The 20,077-nt window shown below is 36.5% G+C and overlaps 2 protein-coding genes across 9 annotated transcripts; one reads left to right on the top strand and one right to left on the bottom strand.

The window, feature by feature from the left end:
• Positions 1-489: 489 nt before the first annotated feature.
• On the top strand, positions 490-3,655 carry LOC143881569 (uncharacterized). The gene is made up of 2 exons (XM_077384713.1): positions 490-736; positions 2,595-3,655. The coding sequence occupies exons 1-2, from the start codon at positions 538-540 to the stop codon at positions 3,197-3,199; spliced, it is 804 nt and encodes a 267-aa protein (XP_077240828.1). The 5' UTR covers positions 490-537; the 3' UTR covers positions 3,200-3,655.
• On the bottom strand, positions 2,444-19,128 carry LOC143881568 (Polynucleotidyl transferase, ribonuclease H-like superfamily protein). Of its 8 annotated transcripts, none has more exons than XM_077384706.1 (12): positions 18,923-19,047; positions 18,266-18,433; positions 15,822-16,503; positions 15,602-15,686; positions 11,656-11,743; positions 7,850-8,037; positions 6,325-6,457; positions 6,085-6,221; positions 5,801-5,875; positions 5,008-5,127; positions 4,843-4,914; positions 2,444-2,892 (listed from the first exon to the last, which is right to left on the bottom strand). In XM_077384706.1, exons 1-11 carry the CDS (start codon positions 19,002-19,004, stop codon positions 4,870-4,872), a joined length of 1,803 nt encoding a protein of 600 aa, XP_077240821.1. In that variant the 5' UTR covers positions 19,005-19,047; the 3' UTR covers positions 2,444-2,892; positions 4,843-4,869. The 8 variants fall into 8 exon arrangements, with proteins under 8 accessions (XP_077240821.1, XP_077240820.1, XP_077240824.1 ...); XM_077384705.1 differs by lacking the exon at positions 2,444-2,892 and adding an exon at positions 4,474-4,679; XM_077384709.1 differs by lacking the exon at positions 2,444-2,892 and having other exon boundaries at positions 4,474-4,914; positions 19,020-19,128.
• Positions 19,129-20,077: the final 949 nt, after the last annotated feature.

The following is a 20,077-nucleotide window of genomic DNA, read 5'->3' on the forward strand; positions in this document are numbered from 1 at the left end:
GAGCCTAGCCGAGCCTGACCGAGCCGAGCCGAGCTTTTGAGCTTAACGAGCCGAGCCGAGCCTGGCCAAGCTCGGCTCGGCTCGTTTACACCCCTACTCATATTGATTAGTGCAACATATAAATCACCAAAAAAAATTTCGAATCAAGAGAAGATCAAGTTATATAAGTATGTAACATTATTTTGTGCATATAGTTGATCAACTATAGACACCCGTATAATCGATTTTATAGCGATAGGATCATATCAAGTAATATATAGCATTATTTGGTGTATAGACGATCGTTCATTCCACATAGGATACTGGGTAATGTACTATTATCTCAAGAATGTGTGCTGGTTAGAGATCCTTCGATAAACTATATACACTGAAAAACAATGTATGCTTGGTTTACATATCTGTATTTCCGTGTATAGTCTAACATTCACTACTGGAATAACAGTGTGTCTACATTAGAATGGACTATGAGGATATACTAATCATGGGCATTTTTGTTTCAGATAACAAAGAGAAAACAAGAGAGAGAGCGAGAGAGAGATGTATTCAGTTTGGTTATCAGTGAAGGAGAACATGAATTGCGGCGTAAGAACGCCGGAAGTTTACATGCCGAGAAAGGTGAAAGGAAGAAAATGTGGGACCAAGACCGTAAGCCCGGCGAGAGAGTTGTTGCCGGAAAGTGGGTATCCGGAGGATGACATCATTTTCCGGTGGAAGTACGGGAGGGAGCGATTTTGTGGTAAGTGGAACATTCTTTTTCTCCCTTACTATGATTCCAGAGGAGGTTAAAGGTAAGCCATACAACTTATTTGATGACATGTAAAGACCATACACAAAAAACAGTTTGTTCTTCAGATATTGTTTTTTGGCAGTTGCTTCATCTTACTATAACCATTGACTGTGCCTCTGATCGAACGAAGAAGATGGCCTCATCTATTTCCGGGCCATCTGAGTGATGGCTTATCTGATCAACAGCCTGCATCATAACACATATGTGCCAAATGTGTGGTTCTGATGAAGGGCCTCCATGGATGTCACCAAAATAATATCTTATATATTTGTACCCCATGAAATTAGGCGAGTGATATTCTCGCCCGCCCCCCCCCCAACAAACAGAAATCGTTAATTAATCTTAGGAAAATGGTGCAGAGCCACAATTGTTTTAAATGGGGCCCACATGGGATCAACAGACCCGATCATGCCCATGTGCCACACGTAGGCCCAAAAGGTGGCTGCTAGGAAACAGTAAAACAGCCCCATCTAGTGTATAAGAGTAGTTATAAGCATGGTTTTAAATTTCGGATTTCGGTGGAGACCGACACCGAAATCACTAATACCCGAAACGGTATTTTTGAAATTTTGGAATTCCACGAAATTTCGACCGAAATTACCAAAATTTCGGCTGAAATCTCGGTAATTTCGGCCAAAATTTTATATTGCATAAAACATGTTTTCCTGCTTTCGCCGGATTTCGGCCGAGATTTCGATTTCAGTGGGGTCCGAAATTGGTACCGAAACCGAAATTTAAAATCATGGTTATAAGTACAGTACAGGGCTGCCCCAAGTTAAAAAAGGGGTGAATATATCACTTCCCTTTCGAAAAAAGGATTAAACATTTTAATTTTATTTTTAAATTAAACGTGAATATGAAATTTGGTGGGTTAAAAAGGGAAATGATATCCCCACAACCATGTTATAATAAGGGAAATGATTTCAGCGCTCCAATGTTTTGATAAACATGCGCTCACTAGTTTGTCATGTAGGTTTTAACTTTTAAGAGCTTTTTGAGAACCGTAATATCATCTGACATCTCTTAAAATACTACATGACAAACAAGTGGAGCGCATGTTTATCAAAACACAGGAGCGCAAAAATCATTTCCCTATAATAATTGCTGACATTTTGGTCTTTTATTATTTAAAGAGCTATCAAATATTATTACAGTTCCCAAAAAGCTCTCGAAAGCCAATTAGAAAAGTAAAGACAAGCTGAGTTAGTGCAATTATTAAAACATGGCTGTGCTATATATCATTTCCATTTTTGTAAAAATAAATAAAAATAAGAGTATAAATAGTATTATATATTCAATCTATTATGTTCGATCACATTGACACCACATGAGCGAACGCAATATGCTTAGGCCTTCGATTGAGCTGGATTCACAGCTACACAATTTTCAATAAAATTTAAACCTTACTAGGAAAAACCTGAATTTTATATCCCTTGTTTTAATTTATTTATTTTTTAAAAAACCAACCAAATAAAAAAATTGCAAATAGGACCATTCCACACTTTCTCATATGTTATCTGCAAATCTCACAAGAAATTCAAAACAAAATTTGAACCAACATCCTAATCTAGGAAATACAAGCAATTAACCATCATTTCATGTCTATTGTTGTATTTTACTCAGGAAGTATGTATTTCTTAGTAGATATATGCATAGTAAGTCGAAAAAAAGCTTGTGGTATATTGGATTTTTCCCAAACATTTCCCAGATAGATCATCTATTCCCGAATCCAAACATTTCAATTGTAATTAGAATGTACATTCCATTTGGTTTATAATCTGACCGAAGTCTTCTGCTATGCACATAGAGCTTGACATTGGTGACGCATCTAGGAACATTGTTGAGATGATTTTCCAGGCAGCATCAATGAGGCCAGGTAAGTGTGTCAAGAAAGTAGAAAAAGTCTTGAAAGTGAGGAATTCGCCGGAGACCCTAGAAAGATTTGAGGATTATAGAGAGATGGTGAAGAGAAGGGCACGATTCCTACATAAGATGCACCCGAGAAGCATTGTTGATGGGAACGAGCTCCTAAGGTTCTATGTCACAACCATGAGATGTTGCCTGCGGAAGACGACCAAGGTGTCAAAGCTCTGTTGGGATCTCACCTGCGGAGTGTGTCGGATAATTAGATTAGGTTTCGAATCGGAAGAAATGAGAAGAGATGGGATTCCACTAAAAGCGAGCAGCAACATATCAGATGATGAAATGGTTTTGAAGGAGGTAGAGAATGGCAAGAGGGCTGTGGTGGTTTGCAGGGTTATTGCAGGGAAGGCCGTTAGTATGGTTGAAGGAGGACGTGATGAAGGATTTGATGCAGTTGATAGTAGTGGAGAGTTGTATGCCAAGTTTGACCATCTGTTTGTGAAGAATCCCAGTGCTGTCCTTCCTTGCTTTGTGATAATATGTTCATGAGAGAGAGAGAGAGAGAGAGTTTCTTCGTGTTGTATCTTCATACGAGTGACAGAGATGTTGGAAATTGTAAATCAAAATCAATGTGCATGGTTTTGTAGAAAGTCTTTGATGATTTTTAGGGTAATTGTTATGTATGGAAAATGTAAGAGTCTGTTGTGTTTTCTATAATCCTTAATGTCTAGGCTAGAATATCAAAGAGTCATTGTGGATGTCCTATGATATTGCTTAGGATTCCTAAAGGACTCATGGGCACTACAACAAGGTGTTTAATGTATTTAGCTATTTTAGGAGTGTCTTGGGTGTATATGTATGAAGTGATTTGAGTAGAGATTGTAAGCTTGGAGAGAAGCTTCAAGGGTGAAGTTTCAAGGGAGAAGAAGTGTAGAGATTCTAAGAAAAAAGGGAAAAGAACACCAAGTCACTTGTAAGTTTTTTATGATATATAAAGAAGTACTTTTATTTTGGTGTTACATTTGTGTTTTATTGGAGCGTTACACGAGCCCTTTTGGCCAAGTATCTCCCAAGCTCCCTTACCTTGCTCTTATGATCACAACATTGCATTATCAATCCAGCCAATTGGGGCCAACAGGTGGTATTAGAGCTAGATGTTGATACCAACAAGTGGTATAAGAGCTTAGGATGTGTAGTGTTGAAAATCTAGTCTAAAATTTATCCGTGTTTAATTCTGTTTTTTAGTATATATTAATTTAGTCAAAATTAACATATCATACAAGGATAGAAAGAGTGTTTAGTCTAGTTTCCAACAAAAAATAGAATTGTCAATCGGAGTTTTCTACAAAAAGTCATTGTCAAAAGAGCAAAGATCTGTCAGAGTGGACTGTTTCCAAAACCCGCTTCTCAAGTCAAAAAAAATTATGTCATGTGTTTGGTTAGAAAGGATGATCTATGTTTTGGGGATGATTATGATCCAAAATTTAGAAGTTTAACGGAAAGGATTTGTTTATGAGTTTTTTGTTTAGAATAGAGAATGATACTCTAATCAATTTCTACTTGTGGTTTCCATTTGATGAGTGGTGCAAATTTTTAGTGATGTGAGAAAGAGAACGATATACTTCTCTTATTTCTCAAGTTGTTGGATGGATAAGTGTCCCATGGTTCACAACAGGTACTGTGCAACTTATTATCTCATTTCATTTCAGTGTCCCATTCAATTCTAGCAATGGGAGCAACTGGAGTTTAGTCTGCACAGATGACCACACTTTCGATGATAACAAAGTTTAGCTTATGTTAAGTGAGAAAGTGACTTCCTAAAAAACGATGTAACCAACCATCCAAACTAACTTCCATATAAGCATTGTATCGTATATACATGCATCTATTCACATAAGCATTTAAGCTAATAGCTATTATGTGTTTTCGACAACTACATATCTTTAAAAGAACACTATGATGCCCATTCTAAAAGGAGCGGCAGTAGACGAGTTCTAGTTTGGATGTAAGAGGAGAAGAAGCCTGTAACCTGGTATTAAGAAAATACGGAGGACAATCCAAGGACATCAAGATGGATTTCCACAGTAGTCTATTACCAGTGGAAAAAGTGTGCATTGATGAAACATGAATGCGGGTCTGCAACATCGTTTGACTTCAAGATGGCAGAAAAGCTGTATATTAATGAAACATACCTGTGCCATCTCCAACATCCTGTTATATCAAGAACCATCAATGGGCAAATTTGTTTTACCCATTCGGGAAACCTGTGTATTGACAAAACAAACTTGAGAGATAGAAACATGATGCAGAGGGAAAAATTCGAGAGTCGGATGGTCCATGTGACACTTTGTACTTACGATATGAGATTTCCATTCAATTTTGCCTTGTTCCTCTTTGATACCCGAGAACTGAGGTTGGCCACGGACATGAAGAAATATATGAACGAGGACAGCAGCATCAAGAGCTGCATAATCTATCTGCACATTACTTTAAAGTTCAGATTTCAGAATCTAAACATAGAACAGGACCTGTTGAATTAAGAAAAACTAAAATGCCCTTAAGTACTTTTAAAAAAGATACCCCCTATGACTACGAATGAAGACTTTGATTTATAAATAATATTTCAAGCTAGGGGAAAATTCTTGAAAAAATTCTGAATGATTAGGACATTGATGTGAATCCCAATCATTACAGCTCCAGTACGTAGACACACATGCAAATATGAGCTATTACATAGTGTCCGAGCATATGTTTCTAACCCATTCATCTGCTGGGCCCCACTATAGGTGGACCATGGTGGAAAAAAACTGTCATTGACAATCTAGGCCTTCAAGCTGAAAATAGATCGTAAATTATAAAACGGTGAAGGTCCACATTTGTAGGAGTCCACAAACCTAGGTTTAGGGGACAATTGAGGCGATTATGATGCACGGAAAATCTATAGCAGGGCCCAACAGATGAAAATTTTGGGTAAGTGAGGCCACCTGTAATTTTGCTGGCTACATCGTACAAAAGCTCTATAGGTAAACCATATCCTGTTTTTGAAAGATTAAGGCTCAGCAACTTCAACAATTAGAACTAGAATTTTATCGTTATTGTTGACCAAATATTCTTGAAAAATCAAGATAGGTGTGAGATAAAGATATGTACTTGATTTTTACTCAAAGGTCGTTGTTCCCAGTTGCTGTTCCGCCGTGTCTTGTTCAAACCAGCTCCCAATACTTCCTGGTTCAATGATGATAAATCAAGCCAAATGATTCAATGTGGTCTCCATGTTGACATATTCATAAAATAGAGAGCTTCATAGTTATCACTCATTCAGGATAAAATATATGGTCGCAATACCTATGACTAAAACAACCACCAACACCAGTACAAGAAAACGAAATAAAAGAGGAACAATATATTAGGGTAATAGACATCTTTTGAAGTACCTTGGCAAGCCCCGATAGACCACCTTTACGCTCTTTGAACAATTTTTGAATGTCAAGGAGCATCTCATAGTACTTGAAGCACTCGAGCTCTCCATAAGAATGCGACAATTGTTGAAGATCACATTGAAAGTTATACCCTGAAAGGAGCCCTTATCAAATCACATTGTACCTTCAGCATTGAAGATAAATCTGGTTGCAAAAGAATAGTCCAGAAAGTGACGCTTTTAGTGACTTTCATACCAAGCTTCAAAATTCTGGGAGAACGTAAAATCCGTTTAAGGCAGGCATCTAAGGAATTGGGTTCATCCGCAAACAACTGGATCAAGTCTAAGATGAACACCTTCTTTTCAGAAGCAATTTGCATGATTGAAACCTGGAACATAGATACACCAATAGTTTTAATACCGATAGCAATGTCTATAAACAGAAATTAGATAAATCATCATAGTCCAACAGCACGGATATCATTATAGTTATATACCAGTAGCAAAGTACGAATACAAACAGGACAACTTTTACTAGTTCTCATCAAGCTGCATAATGTAGTGATCAGAAAGCCATATGGTACTAGACATTTAAAGGCGGAAAAAGAAGGTTTAAAATGGTTTCTAGCAAGAAAAATGGGGGGAGAAAGAAAGTTGTCATTTGTTGGAATTAGTGGAAAAACAAAGTTTAAAATGGTTTCTTGCAAGAATTAACTACTCTAAAATGCCAACTTTTACATAAGATCCAAGAATACTGGTTAAAAAGAGCTGAAATACCCATAAGTTTCCATCTTTATTGATCATGGTGAAACTTGGTGGCCTTAACAACTAGAGTCCCACATATAACAAGTAATCAGTTAAAACAGTAAAGAAACCCAACAAAGCCAAAAAATGAAAGAAAAGGAAAAAGAAAAAATTACTATGATCTGTGTATAAGGATTCATATATTGAGTGTCGACATGGATACACCTAAACATCTACAAACAGGGATAAGCCCATACACGTGCATACATATAAAATTACAGAATACTAGTCATAATTTGCAACCAGATAAATATGGTATTCATTTAACAAACTAATATATCATAGGATTAAGTGATTATAAGTCAAACACGCATGAGATTAATTAAATAATGATGCATTCATCAATTTAATTTAATTCTCTTTAGTCTCTAATCTACAGCAAGAAAGAGAAATGAGTAATTTGTTTAGGGTTTTAGGTTTAGGGGAGGGGGGTAATAACAAATATTAGTTAGAAAAAATTATTAATTTTTTCTAACTAATATCACATATGTAATAAGCCTGAGGGCAGTTTAGTCATTGTACGTAATTCCAATATATAAATATGATCGAGGGGGAGCTAGTCTCTAATTCTTCTCATTCTATCATTTCCACTCTAACATGGTATCAAAGGCCTAGGGTTACGATGCCCTAGGGACCATGTCCGCCTCGCTTCGCCTCGCCTCCGCCTCTCATCCCTCTCCAACCAATGAAGACTTGATTTGGGGAGAGATAAACTGACCAGATTCGGGGAGAGATAAACTGTTCTTTGATTGCCAGAGAAAACCTAGTTGAAAGCCTTCATGACTCTAGTTGGAGAGAGATAAACTGTTCTTTGATTGCCAGAGAACCTAGTTGAAAGCCTTCATGACTGTTGATTATTGATATTAGCCTCCCAAGGGATATTTACTATGATAACCAAGCTATCATTTGTAATGAGACGATAACAAATGAAATTAAACTCTGTATGCCAATTACTCAAAGATAAAATCTATGATTACCTTGTTTGGTGTGCTGCCTTTTTCATAATTAGGTTTCCATTCACAGTCTATGCCGACAACTTTACATCCTTCAATATGACTTGTAGCCCCAAGCAACGCATCAACCTTGTCGACCCATATAATATCTTCCAAAAGCAATTCAGACGGATGCAAATAATGAGTCTGGGGAATGCTTGCTTCAGATACTGCTGCATACAGAAAATTGACCAATATAGTATAACTTCGTACGAAATTAAAGAGCTTATAATTTATAGAGAAAATAGTCAATAACTTTAGTCAAAGGACCAAGTATGTATCATATTGCAAGATGAAAAATATATCTAATTAATACCTAACCATAATGATATTCTGGAAGAAAAGGAAATGAACAGGAACTAGTATAAAAAAGAAAATAACTGAACCTAGTATCTAATATGCCAGTATGCAAGACACAAAGCATAAAATTGTTTTCAAAATAAAATTAGGATTTTAAGTTTATGCATAGTATAAAAAGGAGTTGTCATTTTAGTGTGCATGATGCAATCAACCTGAAGCATATTTCAAATATGCAATACAAAATTATGAGCTCTCGACTTTATATATGAAAGCAATGAAAAGCCTGCTGAGCTACATACACAAATTATAGTTGATCAATACAATTCCAGGTAGGACAGACTATTTTGTGAATTTTGCTGAAGCCCCAAATTTCCTGTCTGGCAGGTATCCCATTAGGTTATGGGCCGACATGCGGTAATGACAGCTACGAATAGATTCCTTTTGCTATTCAACCTAGCTGCATTTTTTTGGTCCAAGAGTTGTGACAACAATCTGGATCAAACATGTAAACAGGCAACCTATAATGGATATAAGGATTTGAGGCGACCTAGAGTTTTTGGTCCTTCAAAAGTCATTGGCAACGAAATAATTTAATTGATTACAACCTAGACTTATATCCCCACCTTTTCAACTGCCCCTATGAAACTTAAACATAGGACCATTTGGTAAATATAAGTATAACTGGCAAGAGGTTAATAGATGTGCATTACTTCCAGTATAATGAAAACCATAATACAGAATCTTAAAAACAATAGCAGTAGCAGTATTCCATTGAATACAAAGGTTGAATGGTGTCCCCAACCCCTCACTAAGGAATCCCAACTGGTTTTTAGGGTATGTTCCTCTTGTTTGTGGATTCGTCAGGTGCCTGCTCTTTTTCTTTTTGGCTTGCTTTTTTTGGATATAATTAGGGTTTTGCACTGGTTTTTCGTTTCCGGAAAGATTGAAATGCAAGGAGACCACCTTTTTCTGGCATGCTCCTCTGGTTTGTGGATTTGCAGGGGCTTTTCTTTTTCATTTTGGCTTGCTTTTTTTAATAGTAATTAGGGTTTTTCATACTTAGATAATGTTTTCCAAAGAATTTAGGATTCTTTTGGCTTGCTTTTGGCTTGGATTTAGTCTTTAGATACATCTGGATCATGGATTACAATATTTTGACTAATACGTGTTATCTTTTTTATATTGCTGGTATGCCAAGTTATTGTGGATCATTTATTTTCTCATTATGTACGGTATTAATCTGTATAAATCTGCAGACTGTTCATTTTTATTTTTATTTTTTATCTTGTTGGTATCATTTCTCATTATGTACTGTATAAATCTGCCTAACTTGTGTATCATTTGTATTTTTATCTTGCTGGTATCATTTCCCTTTTTCTTTTTCTTTTTGCCATTATGTACTGTACAAATCTGACTAACTTGTGTATCATTTGTTTTATCTTGCTGGCATGCCATTCTCCCTTTTTAGTTTATTTTTTAGAAGAAGGAGACTATTGATTCTTTTTGGGTTGCTTGCCCTTTTTTTTTCTTTTTTTTTTGTTGAGAAAAAGACTTTTTAATTTTGGAATAAGATTTTAAAAATAATAATATTTAATATTTAAAAAATTTATTTTTACCGTTTTTTTTCCTATATAAACCCGAAAAAAACAGAAAAATTTAATATATCCCGAGATTTTCCCTTGCCGAGAAATTCCCGAGAACAAGATTTGTGACATAGACGCATGTATCCATGTCCAATGTTACTGAGAATTCTGAGTTGTATTTGTATTGGCAGTTGTATCTATATCCGTATTTGGGCAATGTAGCCTTTGACAAACCTTTTTTTTTTTTTTGAATGGTCAGCCTTTGACAAACCTATCATACCCAGATCCTTCAAAAACCTAGAGTATCCAAGTTTTGAACAAGCATACCCTGATAAGGGTAAGGTATACACCTCGGACTCAGATACTCCAGATCCATATATTAATTAATTTTTTCTTTTCTGACAAGTGGATATAGCTGATTAATGGTACTTGTTTCGGATGCTTTTTTTTTCTTACTAGGATACTGTGTATCATATACTTTTTCCTTGTCTTTTCAAAATCTCAAGGACTCGTATCATTTTTATTTAGTCTAACCAATTTTTTGAGTATAATATTCTATGTCACTGCATAAACAATTTTTCCCACCGGTAACTTAAACCACTGAATAAATAAGAGAAACTTACCTCTTCAGTCAGAGTTTCACTACCAGTTGGACAACCTAATGTTTCTAAAATGCTAAATTAAGAAATGATGGAACTAAACTAAATATCAATTTATTTGTTATTTTACATAGAACGTTGCAATAATGTTATTCATGGTTAAACTAGTTCAATATTACTCATTTGTTTCTATTAGTTTTTTGTCATTTTTATGATTTGATAGGTAAAATTTTGAAATTGGAACCTATGATTGGAAAATTGCAAGTTCTGTAGTGGAAACATACTCCCCAACCATTTCAACAAAAAAAAAAAAAAAAAAAACCCCTATGTCTTAGGTTTCAATGATCCTTAGACATATTGATAGAAGCATATAACCTTGTCGTACCCATATACTAAGACTTCAAGGTATAGGGATCCCCCTACCCAATCCCTAATCACATCGGATTCTTGTCTCCTTGTCCGGGATACATAGTGACAGAGCAATAAATCATTAAAACCGAAAAATGAGACAGTTACATGCAAACTACACATTGTAGAAGCAAATAATTAATTGTATGTTGTAAATTTGTAATGTATAAATATGGTCAGACTAATTTGAATTTCTCGTAGATGTCTCTCTAGCATTTGAGAATTTAGCTTACTTATGTTCCATGTTCTTCGTTTTCTTTGTTTCGATGAGTTCTATAAAAATGGATCAAGATCATGTTTCTAGCAATGCACCAATGAAGATATTGTAGCCAGCTACACTTTGTAAAAGTGTAGATGTACCCAATTTATCTAGAAGGGCGCAAGATCTACCTTTTTTTGAAATGGAACATAAGATCTACCTTTGTTAATTCTATTTTTCAATAACCAGAAACGAAAACCAAATGCTACATTAAAAGAAAAAAAACAGGATGGAACAAGAATTCCACCAAACCCGACACCTGAAAAGAGTGAAATTTTACTTGGAGAAAGGAGATCTTTGACAACCTCCAAATCAGCCTCAGAGGCTGTTCAAAATCAATTGCTCCACAGTGGATCTAAGAGAACTGATGATGCCAGCAAACGGTGCATGGATCTTTATATTTCAACCTTCAACTTCAAACCAATTGCTACATTTCAACTTTAGAGTGAAATAACCAATTGTTTGACCACCAAAGAATAAATTAGAAATAGATATATTTCTAGTCAATTCTTCGATGCAAGATTACATATTGGATTGTATTAATCACATAAGCAATGTACTGTGGGATAGAAAAATATAACGAGGGAATAGATTCATCATGAACTCACATTTAATGGTTTTAGTAGATGTCATTTCACATACCAATGTCTTTTATGAAACCTTTAAGGGAGTGCCGCAAACACAATTCATCAACCTTCTCTGTGTAGCCAGCTTCCATAGCCAAATATACCTTCATTACAATGTGCAATGGCAGAAATTTTCTTTAGAAATTTAAACACAACAGGAGCGATTGGAACAAGCAAATGTCCTCAAAAGAAATGGATAGAAAGAAATAAACAATTAATGAGTTGATCACTACCAACCAGTAATTAACAAATGACAGTGTTAAATGAATCGACCTAGTCAGCCCCATAACAAACACAATAATAGCTAAAAACAGGGCGCAAAATTCTACCTAATATTGCGGTGATGTTTCAAGGATATGGTTCTTGAAAATAAAAATAACAAAGATTCATTTAAACCTTGAGCATATTGCAATCAAGGTTTTAAATTTCGGTTTCGGTACCTATTTCAGACCCCCCACCGAAATCCGAAATTTCGGCCGAAATTTGGTAACATTTCTTTTTCTATTTTTTTTAAATTACATTTTCTCGAAATTTCGGACCGAAATTCCGGATTTCGCCAAATTTCGGTTTCGGTCTCCACCGAAATCCAAAATTTCGGATTTCGGCCGAAATTTAAAACCATGATTGCAATACTTTGTTAGATACGAGAAATTGTTGAAACAGGTTATGGTTCAAATTTTTGGCAAGTTTTCCAAACTATTAGACATTTGAGTCATTTTTAGTGCCAATCTTCATCATACCATTTTTCCTTTGTATAGGATGACAATAATAAGGTTAATTAGGTTTTGAAATTACATAATTAATAAATTAATTCTAAGTTTATATATATATATATATATATATATATATATATATATAGATAGAGAGAGAGAGAGAGAGAGAGAGAGAACTTGACCAATTTTACCCAACTACCTACTTGGCCGGGGCCGACATGTTGGATCACACAAGCAAACGAAGCCTCCACATCATGGGGCTCGTCATCATCTGTGAATTCACCGGACTCTTGATTAGTATCATCCTCCTCAACTGTGGCATCGGCCTCTTCTTCAACACCCATGTATAAGTTTTTTGAAGGGTATTAGAAGGCATACTATTGTCATTGCTGCCCTTAGTTGTTGATTCATATAGGGGCGCCTTTCATGTAGGTTGTGCAGGTCGTGCAGTTCGAAACCCACTGAGCTTAGAGTTATTCACATTATTAAATAATGTCCTAGGAGTTCTCCCCATATTTGATGATCTCCTGATGATGGCCTGGCGATGGCTTCTCCGCCATGCCTCATATTCTTCTCCACTTTCAAAGCCGTATGGAAAGCATACTCAATGTCATATATGTGCACACCATTCAAAAAAAATGTCATATATGTGCACAGTAGTCATCTCCTTGTGAATTTTAGATCTCAACCCATTCTTAAATGAGAAAGGGGTTGTCTGACATCTTCAGAAGTCTCACACCTAACAACAATTTTTTTATGTACTCAATGACTAACAGGTTACCTTGTTGGAATGTAACCATTTGATCATAGAGATCGCCTTGAAAGTCAAGTGACAAGTAATTATCTTTAAGACGCACCTTCATCTCCTTCTAAAGGGTAGTTGGCAGATGCCCTAACTAGTGTTGTCTCCTCTCCATGTTCCTCCACCATACTTTGGCATGCCCTACCAGTTTCATCATGGCAAATCTGACACCCCGGTCATCCGTCATAACATACCAGTTGAGATACTCCTCGATGGAAGCAAATTAATCAACAAATAATTAAGGACCTATATTGTCACCAAAAGCAGGAACACTGACATTCACTTTCTTTGTGATATGTCCCAGCATAGTAAAGTTTTTCCTGTTCACATACCTCATCACCCAATATGATTAGGGGTCCCTGATTCCTCACTCGTGCAGTCCAAGTAGTGGTCCTAGGGTTGGACCAGGTAGCTAACCTTCTTCCTGGTTGGCCGAAAAGTTCAAAAGACTCTGCATCTATCAAAATCTCCAAGCTCTTCAGTTGTGGCATTCCCTTGTGTAGAGAAGTTTCTTCCTTCCCTTAGTGCATCTCAATGCTATCCAATCTCTCTTCTAGCTTAATGAGTATATCATCTCTTTAGCTATCCCCTTGTAAGCCCTTCCACTTCGAGTTGCCATAGGAAAAACCTAGGTTCTGATGCCACTTGATGTAAGACTGGCTAAGGAAATTTGGCTTTAATCACAACAATAAGAATAAGGGTAAAAAGGCTAAGGTTTGGGGTTTAATGAAGGGTATTGATGCAAACCCAGTCACTCACATTCTAATCATCAGGCCAAACATTTACCTATCTTGGGTGTGCATTACAGGAGTTTCAGCTCAATCTAAAACTAAAAATTGACAAAATTGTATTTTTGTCTGAATCAGGTATGGTTTCTAGGAAAGTAGGAATAAAGAAACAAGTTTCTAGAGGATTTGGGAATCGATTAAGTGGAGAGCAGGGGCTGTTATGACAGATTTTGGGCACTGTTTTGATTGGATTTTAGGGATTCTTATGATTGGATTTTGGGGACTGTTATGAGTGGAATAGACTGTGGTGGACTGAATTATGGTGGCTGAGTGAATAGGGGTTGATTTACGATGACCGATGGAGTGAGAAGGGGTCAGAAGTGTATGTGAAGGATACGAGAGTTGGGACTATGAGATGGGACAGGGTTATGGTGGACGATTGGGTAGGAAGTTGTTGATGGCAAATGGTAAGGGATTTAGGAATATAGGTATGGATTTAACACTGTTTCTTCAACTTACGGATAGATCAAGAAGGGGATCGAGGGCTGTCAGCAATGAAAAGGGTAGAAAAATAGGTTGGGAAAGTTGCTGGTAACAAAGATGGTGACCGGCTGGGTTGGAGGTGATGGCTAACTGGTTTCTTGATCAACAAACACAGATTAAGTTTGTACATTTTATCTTTCAAAAAAAACACAGATTAAGGGTTAGGGAATCAAGAACTTAAGTAAATAACCAAAAGAGAGGGGAAGAAGAAGACCTAAAATCACTCTAGGTCTAGGGTCCCTAGTGATCACTCTTAGGGATGAGCATCACACTGAAAGAACACACAAGGCTGCAAGTCTGAAATCTTATTGAATATCTGTATCTATAGGGGACCCGAGACCTTGTAAATATAGGCAAATCAAATTCCACACTCACCTAGTAGATGTCCAAGGACTGGCATGGACTAAAAGATGGACTCTAAACTGACTAAAACAAGGACTCTTAAATAACACAGTCTAATAAAAGAAGTCTCCATATAAACTAGGAGTCCGGTCCAATGAAAACTTGGCACTAAGGTATGTATGGGACCTCTCGATTCATAATTACAAGGTAAAAGAAGTAACTACCCTCACAATTAGGAAAAGGGACAAATACCCACATTAGATAGGGAATCTCCCATGTGGGCCCCACACCGTCTTTCTCGTGCCAAATCAAGATGGGGGCTTTGCAATTGAGTCCTCTGTGTCTCCTTTGGTACACTTTCAGAGGCTGATTCAGATCCCTATCACTATTCCTTGCATATTCAACTAAATAGCTGAATAATCCTTGTTTATTTTGATTATGATTTAGAAGCTTAAGGGGCATTTAATAGAAGGTGATCTTCATGACTAGGATCGTAGCAAAACAATCCTTTTTTAATTTCTTTAGTAACTACGAGTTTGTTCCTTAACCTTCTGATTGTACCAGATACAAGATGTTCTGCTGTGGAACTTACTTTCAAAGAGATAAAGGATTCCAGCAAGATATATTTAGAATGATGCACTTGTTTGCATAAGGTATGTTATGTAACAAGAAGTTCTTGGTAACTGTGCTGAAGATATATAAAAGGTCAAAAAGTGGGGGAAAAAAGAGCATGGAAAATTATTTATGAGTAAGAGAATCCAATCAAATCTTCTAACTTCAAATGAGAATGAATTTGTGCTAAAAGAAGTAGATACTGCCAATGTTAGTTCTTACTAGGTACTCAACAAGTTGCCTATCATTGTTAGTCTTAATCTCTGCAATATCCCAGCACCCTTTTTCTGCGAGTTTCTTTAGTAAACTGCAATTTGAGGAAACATTTCTAGTAACTATGGAGAAACAAAGGAAAATAAAATTACAATGGCTTTGAAAAATCTAAGTAAGCTGGACTTCCAACAAAAACATGAGAAGCGTACAAGATATGATTGCAAAATACCTTTCCTTGTACAGATGATATGCATCTGGAAATTCCTGTTTGAGGTTGTTCTTTTTAATAACATCGTATGCGTTCTTTAACATTTTCATATCAAGATACTTTTGAACAATTAACCTTATCATTGGCTTCCCCATGAATGTAGCCCACTTCTCTGCAGCTTTGAATTGATGATCTTCCATCATTCTACATAAAAAGGACTCACCGGACTGGCGAATGGAAAAACGTTCTAAGAGGGTGACAGCAGTCATGTAAGACTGGCGCTCTATAAATCCAAATATATATCGCTCAACAAATGTTTTTGCTCTGTCTAAGACACCAACATTAACCTCAGAACCACATATGGCTTCTCCAATGTCTTTGAGTCCAACATCAAAATTTTCAATCAATTTTACAAGAATCCGCTCTTCATGGACAACAAAACCAGTGAGGACGTCCAGAAATAACTGCACAGCCAGGCTCTTTGCTTTAGAAGAATCTACTTGTATCCTTTGTACAGTTTGCACACGACGAAGAGAAGACAACATTAAGTGACTAAAGCCTTCAGCATTTGGCGATCCAAGTAAAGGCAAAACATAGAGGCACCGAACAACAAAAGTAGCAGGTCCAGGTTGGGGAGAATTTTCCAGTGCTTGCAAGACTTGTTGTTGAAGAATTCGAAACTTCAAAGTTGCCTTAAGTGTGCCTATTAAACAGTGAGCAACAATACTGCCAACATCAAACTTGATATACATCTATCAGCTTTGGTTAGCAAATACAAGTGTTAAGAACTATTAGAACGAAGAAGGATCAATCTACAGACAAAGAACTTTGTAAAATATATGTACAAATGCATCAAGCACAAATATTATATCCCATCGAGGATAAGATGAAGCCGGGATTGCACCAGCGGGCAGTGCAAAAGACATCTAAAACAGGAATATAAATAAAGAAAAGCCATGAAACTATGAAAAGAGAATATAAGTCACAAAAGTTCTAGCACATTACCAATGATTCAATAAAAATAATACATACCCTGCTAACATTTCACATTTACAATCATAGATAGATAGTGAAAGAGAAAGAAAAACAATGACAATGATAAACTAGTTGATTATCATAGGAAACAAATAGAAATGCATGTGGTTTCTATTGGATGAATCTTGAAACGAGGCATGACCGTGCATGACCATCTGCATTTTTATTTTTATTTTGAATGCTAGCATTTGTATTATTTTGCTTTAAGTTTACGTGCATGAAGGTGCCAGTGTTTTAAAACGTGGATGTGGGCCAAAACGTGGCCAAAGCAAATCCTAGTCAACTTGCGCAGCACAATTGAGCAATCGGTTAATGCAGCTGAGTACTCGGTTGACGCAGCCGAGTACTGGGTTGTCGCAGCCATAATTCAGACGAGTCAAAAGAGTTTTGATTAACTTGGACAAAACACGGACTAGGATAAGAACATGGCCATGGTAAAAGGGAGTCGAACGTTGACAAGGGGGGAGTTTTGAAACTGTGGTTCATATATTTCATAAGCAGCTTCACTCTTTGATTGATACAATCATTTGATTCCTTTACACAGTCAATGGTAAGCAATACACATGCTTAATAAATTGATGCTGGCAAGCTTGAAAAGACATTGCAATTCAACCTCTTGGAAAGGAAAAATTCAAGGTGGTAGCTACTTTGTTCGAACTTACTACATCCATCATGACACAAATACCAAACAGGAGAATATGAACATATAATATTTGGGATGCTTTTAGATGCACAGTGAAAATGAACGATGTCCACCTTTCAAACATACCCAAGTCATCCCCTCCCACCCACATCCCCAAAATAGCAACATTAAATCCATAGCTCAAGTCATTCCCTACCATCCATACCCCCAAAAGAGCAACATTAAACCCAATAAAAAAAATTAAAAGACAAAATTCTCCAATAATTCAAGAATATGACTTAGAATAGCTAGTTACTTACATTACATATGAGCACATACATCCCTATAGCAAACAGAGGACTGTGTAATCCGAGAAGAATAATTGAAAAGGGCACTATCATGGTTTTCAACTTGACACCAGAAACAAAACCAATTCCCCACAGAAAATGTTGAAGTATAAAAGATTAAATAACGCCATCTCCATCAGCTTAAGTTTAGCTTAAGCTTTTGGAGTAATTGGTTGTTTCACATGGTATCAAAGCAAAGGTTCTGGGTTCAAAACTCCTTGATATGAAAAATCCACATGTAATGGCCAATCCAAAAGAGGGGCAACATGTGTCACGTGTAGGCCAACCCTAAAAAGAGGATCCACACATGTGAGGGAGAAATGGTAAAGTATAAAAGATAAAATAACACCATCTCCAACAGCTTAAGCTTTTGGAGTAATTGGTTGTCTTGTCTCACAGAAAAGCAATAATTTTGCACATAAACTGGTTCAAAATGAAAGTATCAGTAATGAAAAACTTACCATGTAAGTAACATTCCTTCAAAAGGTAAACAAATACAGCTGGTGAAATGTGGGACAAGTCCGCGAAAGAATGCAAACAGATACTCCTACTATGATGAATTTCCTCTTCAATTTTATCATCTTCTCCCCCAATTTGTTCCTCCAACCCCATGCTAACAAAACCAATAACTACAGAAAATAACAAATATGTTATAGAACTTCAAAAGAAAAAATACAATGAAAAAAAACCAAGAAAAAAGAACTCCCTACTCACTTACGCAATATTATCTCTTATCTTTTCTAATCAGTGTTCACAACTCTATCAAGAACATGCATAAAGACAATTGAAACTTATAGGGCTAAAGGGAATAATGCAGAAATATAGAAGGATGAGAAAAGTATGACTCAAAATGCTTCAAGTTTTGTGTGTTTCTTCTCTCTGTCTGTACCAAGTCAAAGTCATTTTTGAAATCAAAAAAATGCTTCAAGTTTGGGGAAGCGGAAGAACAAAAAATGCAGTAGTTCTGAAAGGTTATTCCACCTCATGCATTGCACATATAACTGACTCCATTCTTGCATAAATTAGGTTTTTATAGTATGAAGAGAGAGAGAGAGAGAGAGAGAGAGAGAGAGAGAGAGACAGAGAGAGAGAGAGAGAGAAGAAATCAAATAACTAACAACAGTGATGGGAACGAAGATTCCAAGCTTTTGAAAATTCGGTGGAGAAAAGAACGAGTTTCAAATGGGTAGTACAGAGCATAGACAAAGGACGAACCCGAAAAGGCTCCCTTTCAACGCTGCTTTTGCCCCTCTAGACAAAGGTATTTCGGCCCACCAGGATCTTTTTTATATGGAGGTAGTTTCTTTTCTCCCTCTATTTTTTTGTAGTTTTATTAAGGGATATGATAAATTCGCACCCACTGTAGGATAATCCGCACCCCTTGAAACGTGAATTGTGGCAGACTTTTAGCTCTTAAATAAGTCAGTTTGGATGTTCTTAGCATAGAAGGGTTAGCATAGAAGGGTTCCTGTTGGATGCTCGTTACCTTGTAGATTAGTGGTATAAATAGTCAATAGAGAGGAGACAAACATTTGATTTACCTACTGATAAATAGTAGTGTTTGGTTGTCAACCTCGTAGAGCAATGGAAGGGGGTGTTATTACCAATATGGAAAGAGTAGAGATAGAATGGAGAAAGAAAGACAGAAGGCAAAAATTTCCTAGCCAAATTTTTCATTTTTTGAGAAATTTGACTTGGAAAGTATAAGGAGGAGACATTGTTGCGACGTCGACATGCAATTATTACCTCTGAAATTTGTATTGTAGTCTCCAAGAATTTTGATGTTACATTGGCAATCAAACACTATAAAGTTACCCAAAAGTGCATTTTTGCTTAGGAAATCCTTGAGGATGCCAGGCATGTGGCAACCAAACTGAAAGGCAAATAGATTCTCCTTTCTTTACTTTTCTTTTATCCCTTTGAGAGGGGAGTCAAACAATAAAACTCTAAAAATGTCCTGTGTGTGGAAAATTCGCAGCCCCCCACAAGGAATCACTTGACGTAAATGGCAAACGAATAATAGAAAAAAAAAATGCATCCATTTTCATTGATTTTCTCAATTATTATTTTTTTGTTTTTGCAACGAACCAACCCTTAGAGGAAGGCCGCTAGCTGTCTACGCAAGGTCTACATGTACACTGGAGACCTCAGATTTCGTCCTTGCTCCTAAAGAACACAGAGATGGCTTAAGGGGTCTAGTCGCAAGAGATTTGGACAACCTTTTGCGGATTTGACCAAATCAAGCATGAGTCAGATGTGTTTGAACCATACTG

The sequence above is a fragment of the Tasmannia lanceolata genome, unplaced genomic scaffold, assembly GCF_043159265.1.
Source record: "Tasmannia lanceolata isolate RefF3 unplaced genomic scaffold, GAP_Taslan_0.1 ptg000007l, whole genome shotgun sequence".
Taxonomy (NCBI): domain Eukaryota; kingdom Viridiplantae; phylum Streptophyta; class Magnoliopsida; order Canellales; family Winteraceae; genus Tasmannia; species Tasmannia lanceolata.

What these genes read in the sequence shown, in the direction of transcription:
- LOC143881569 (XM_077384713.1), top strand. Translation starts at nt 538, where the DNA reads ATGTATTCAGTTTGGTTATCAGTGAAGGAGAACATGAATTGCGGCGTA. An exon ending in CGGGAGGGAGCGATTTTGTG is followed by an intron (nt 737 to 2,594) that starts GTAAGTGGAACA and finishes CTATGCACATAG; the next exon opens with AGCTTGACATTGGTGACGCA.
- LOC143881568 (XM_077384706.1), bottom strand. Translation starts at nt 19,004, where the DNA reads ATGCTCTGTACTACCCATTTGAAACTCGTTCTTTTCTCCACCGAATTT. An exon ending in TATCATCTGTACAAGGAAAG is followed by an intron (nt 15,687 to 15,821) that starts GTATTTTGCAAT and finishes CTCAAATTGCAG; the next exon opens with TTTACTAAAGAAACTCGCAG. An exon ending in GACCTTTGAGTAAAAATCAA is followed by an intron (nt 5,128 to 5,800) that starts GTACATATCTTT and finishes AGTAATGTGCAG; the next exon opens with ATAGATTATGCAGCTCTTGA.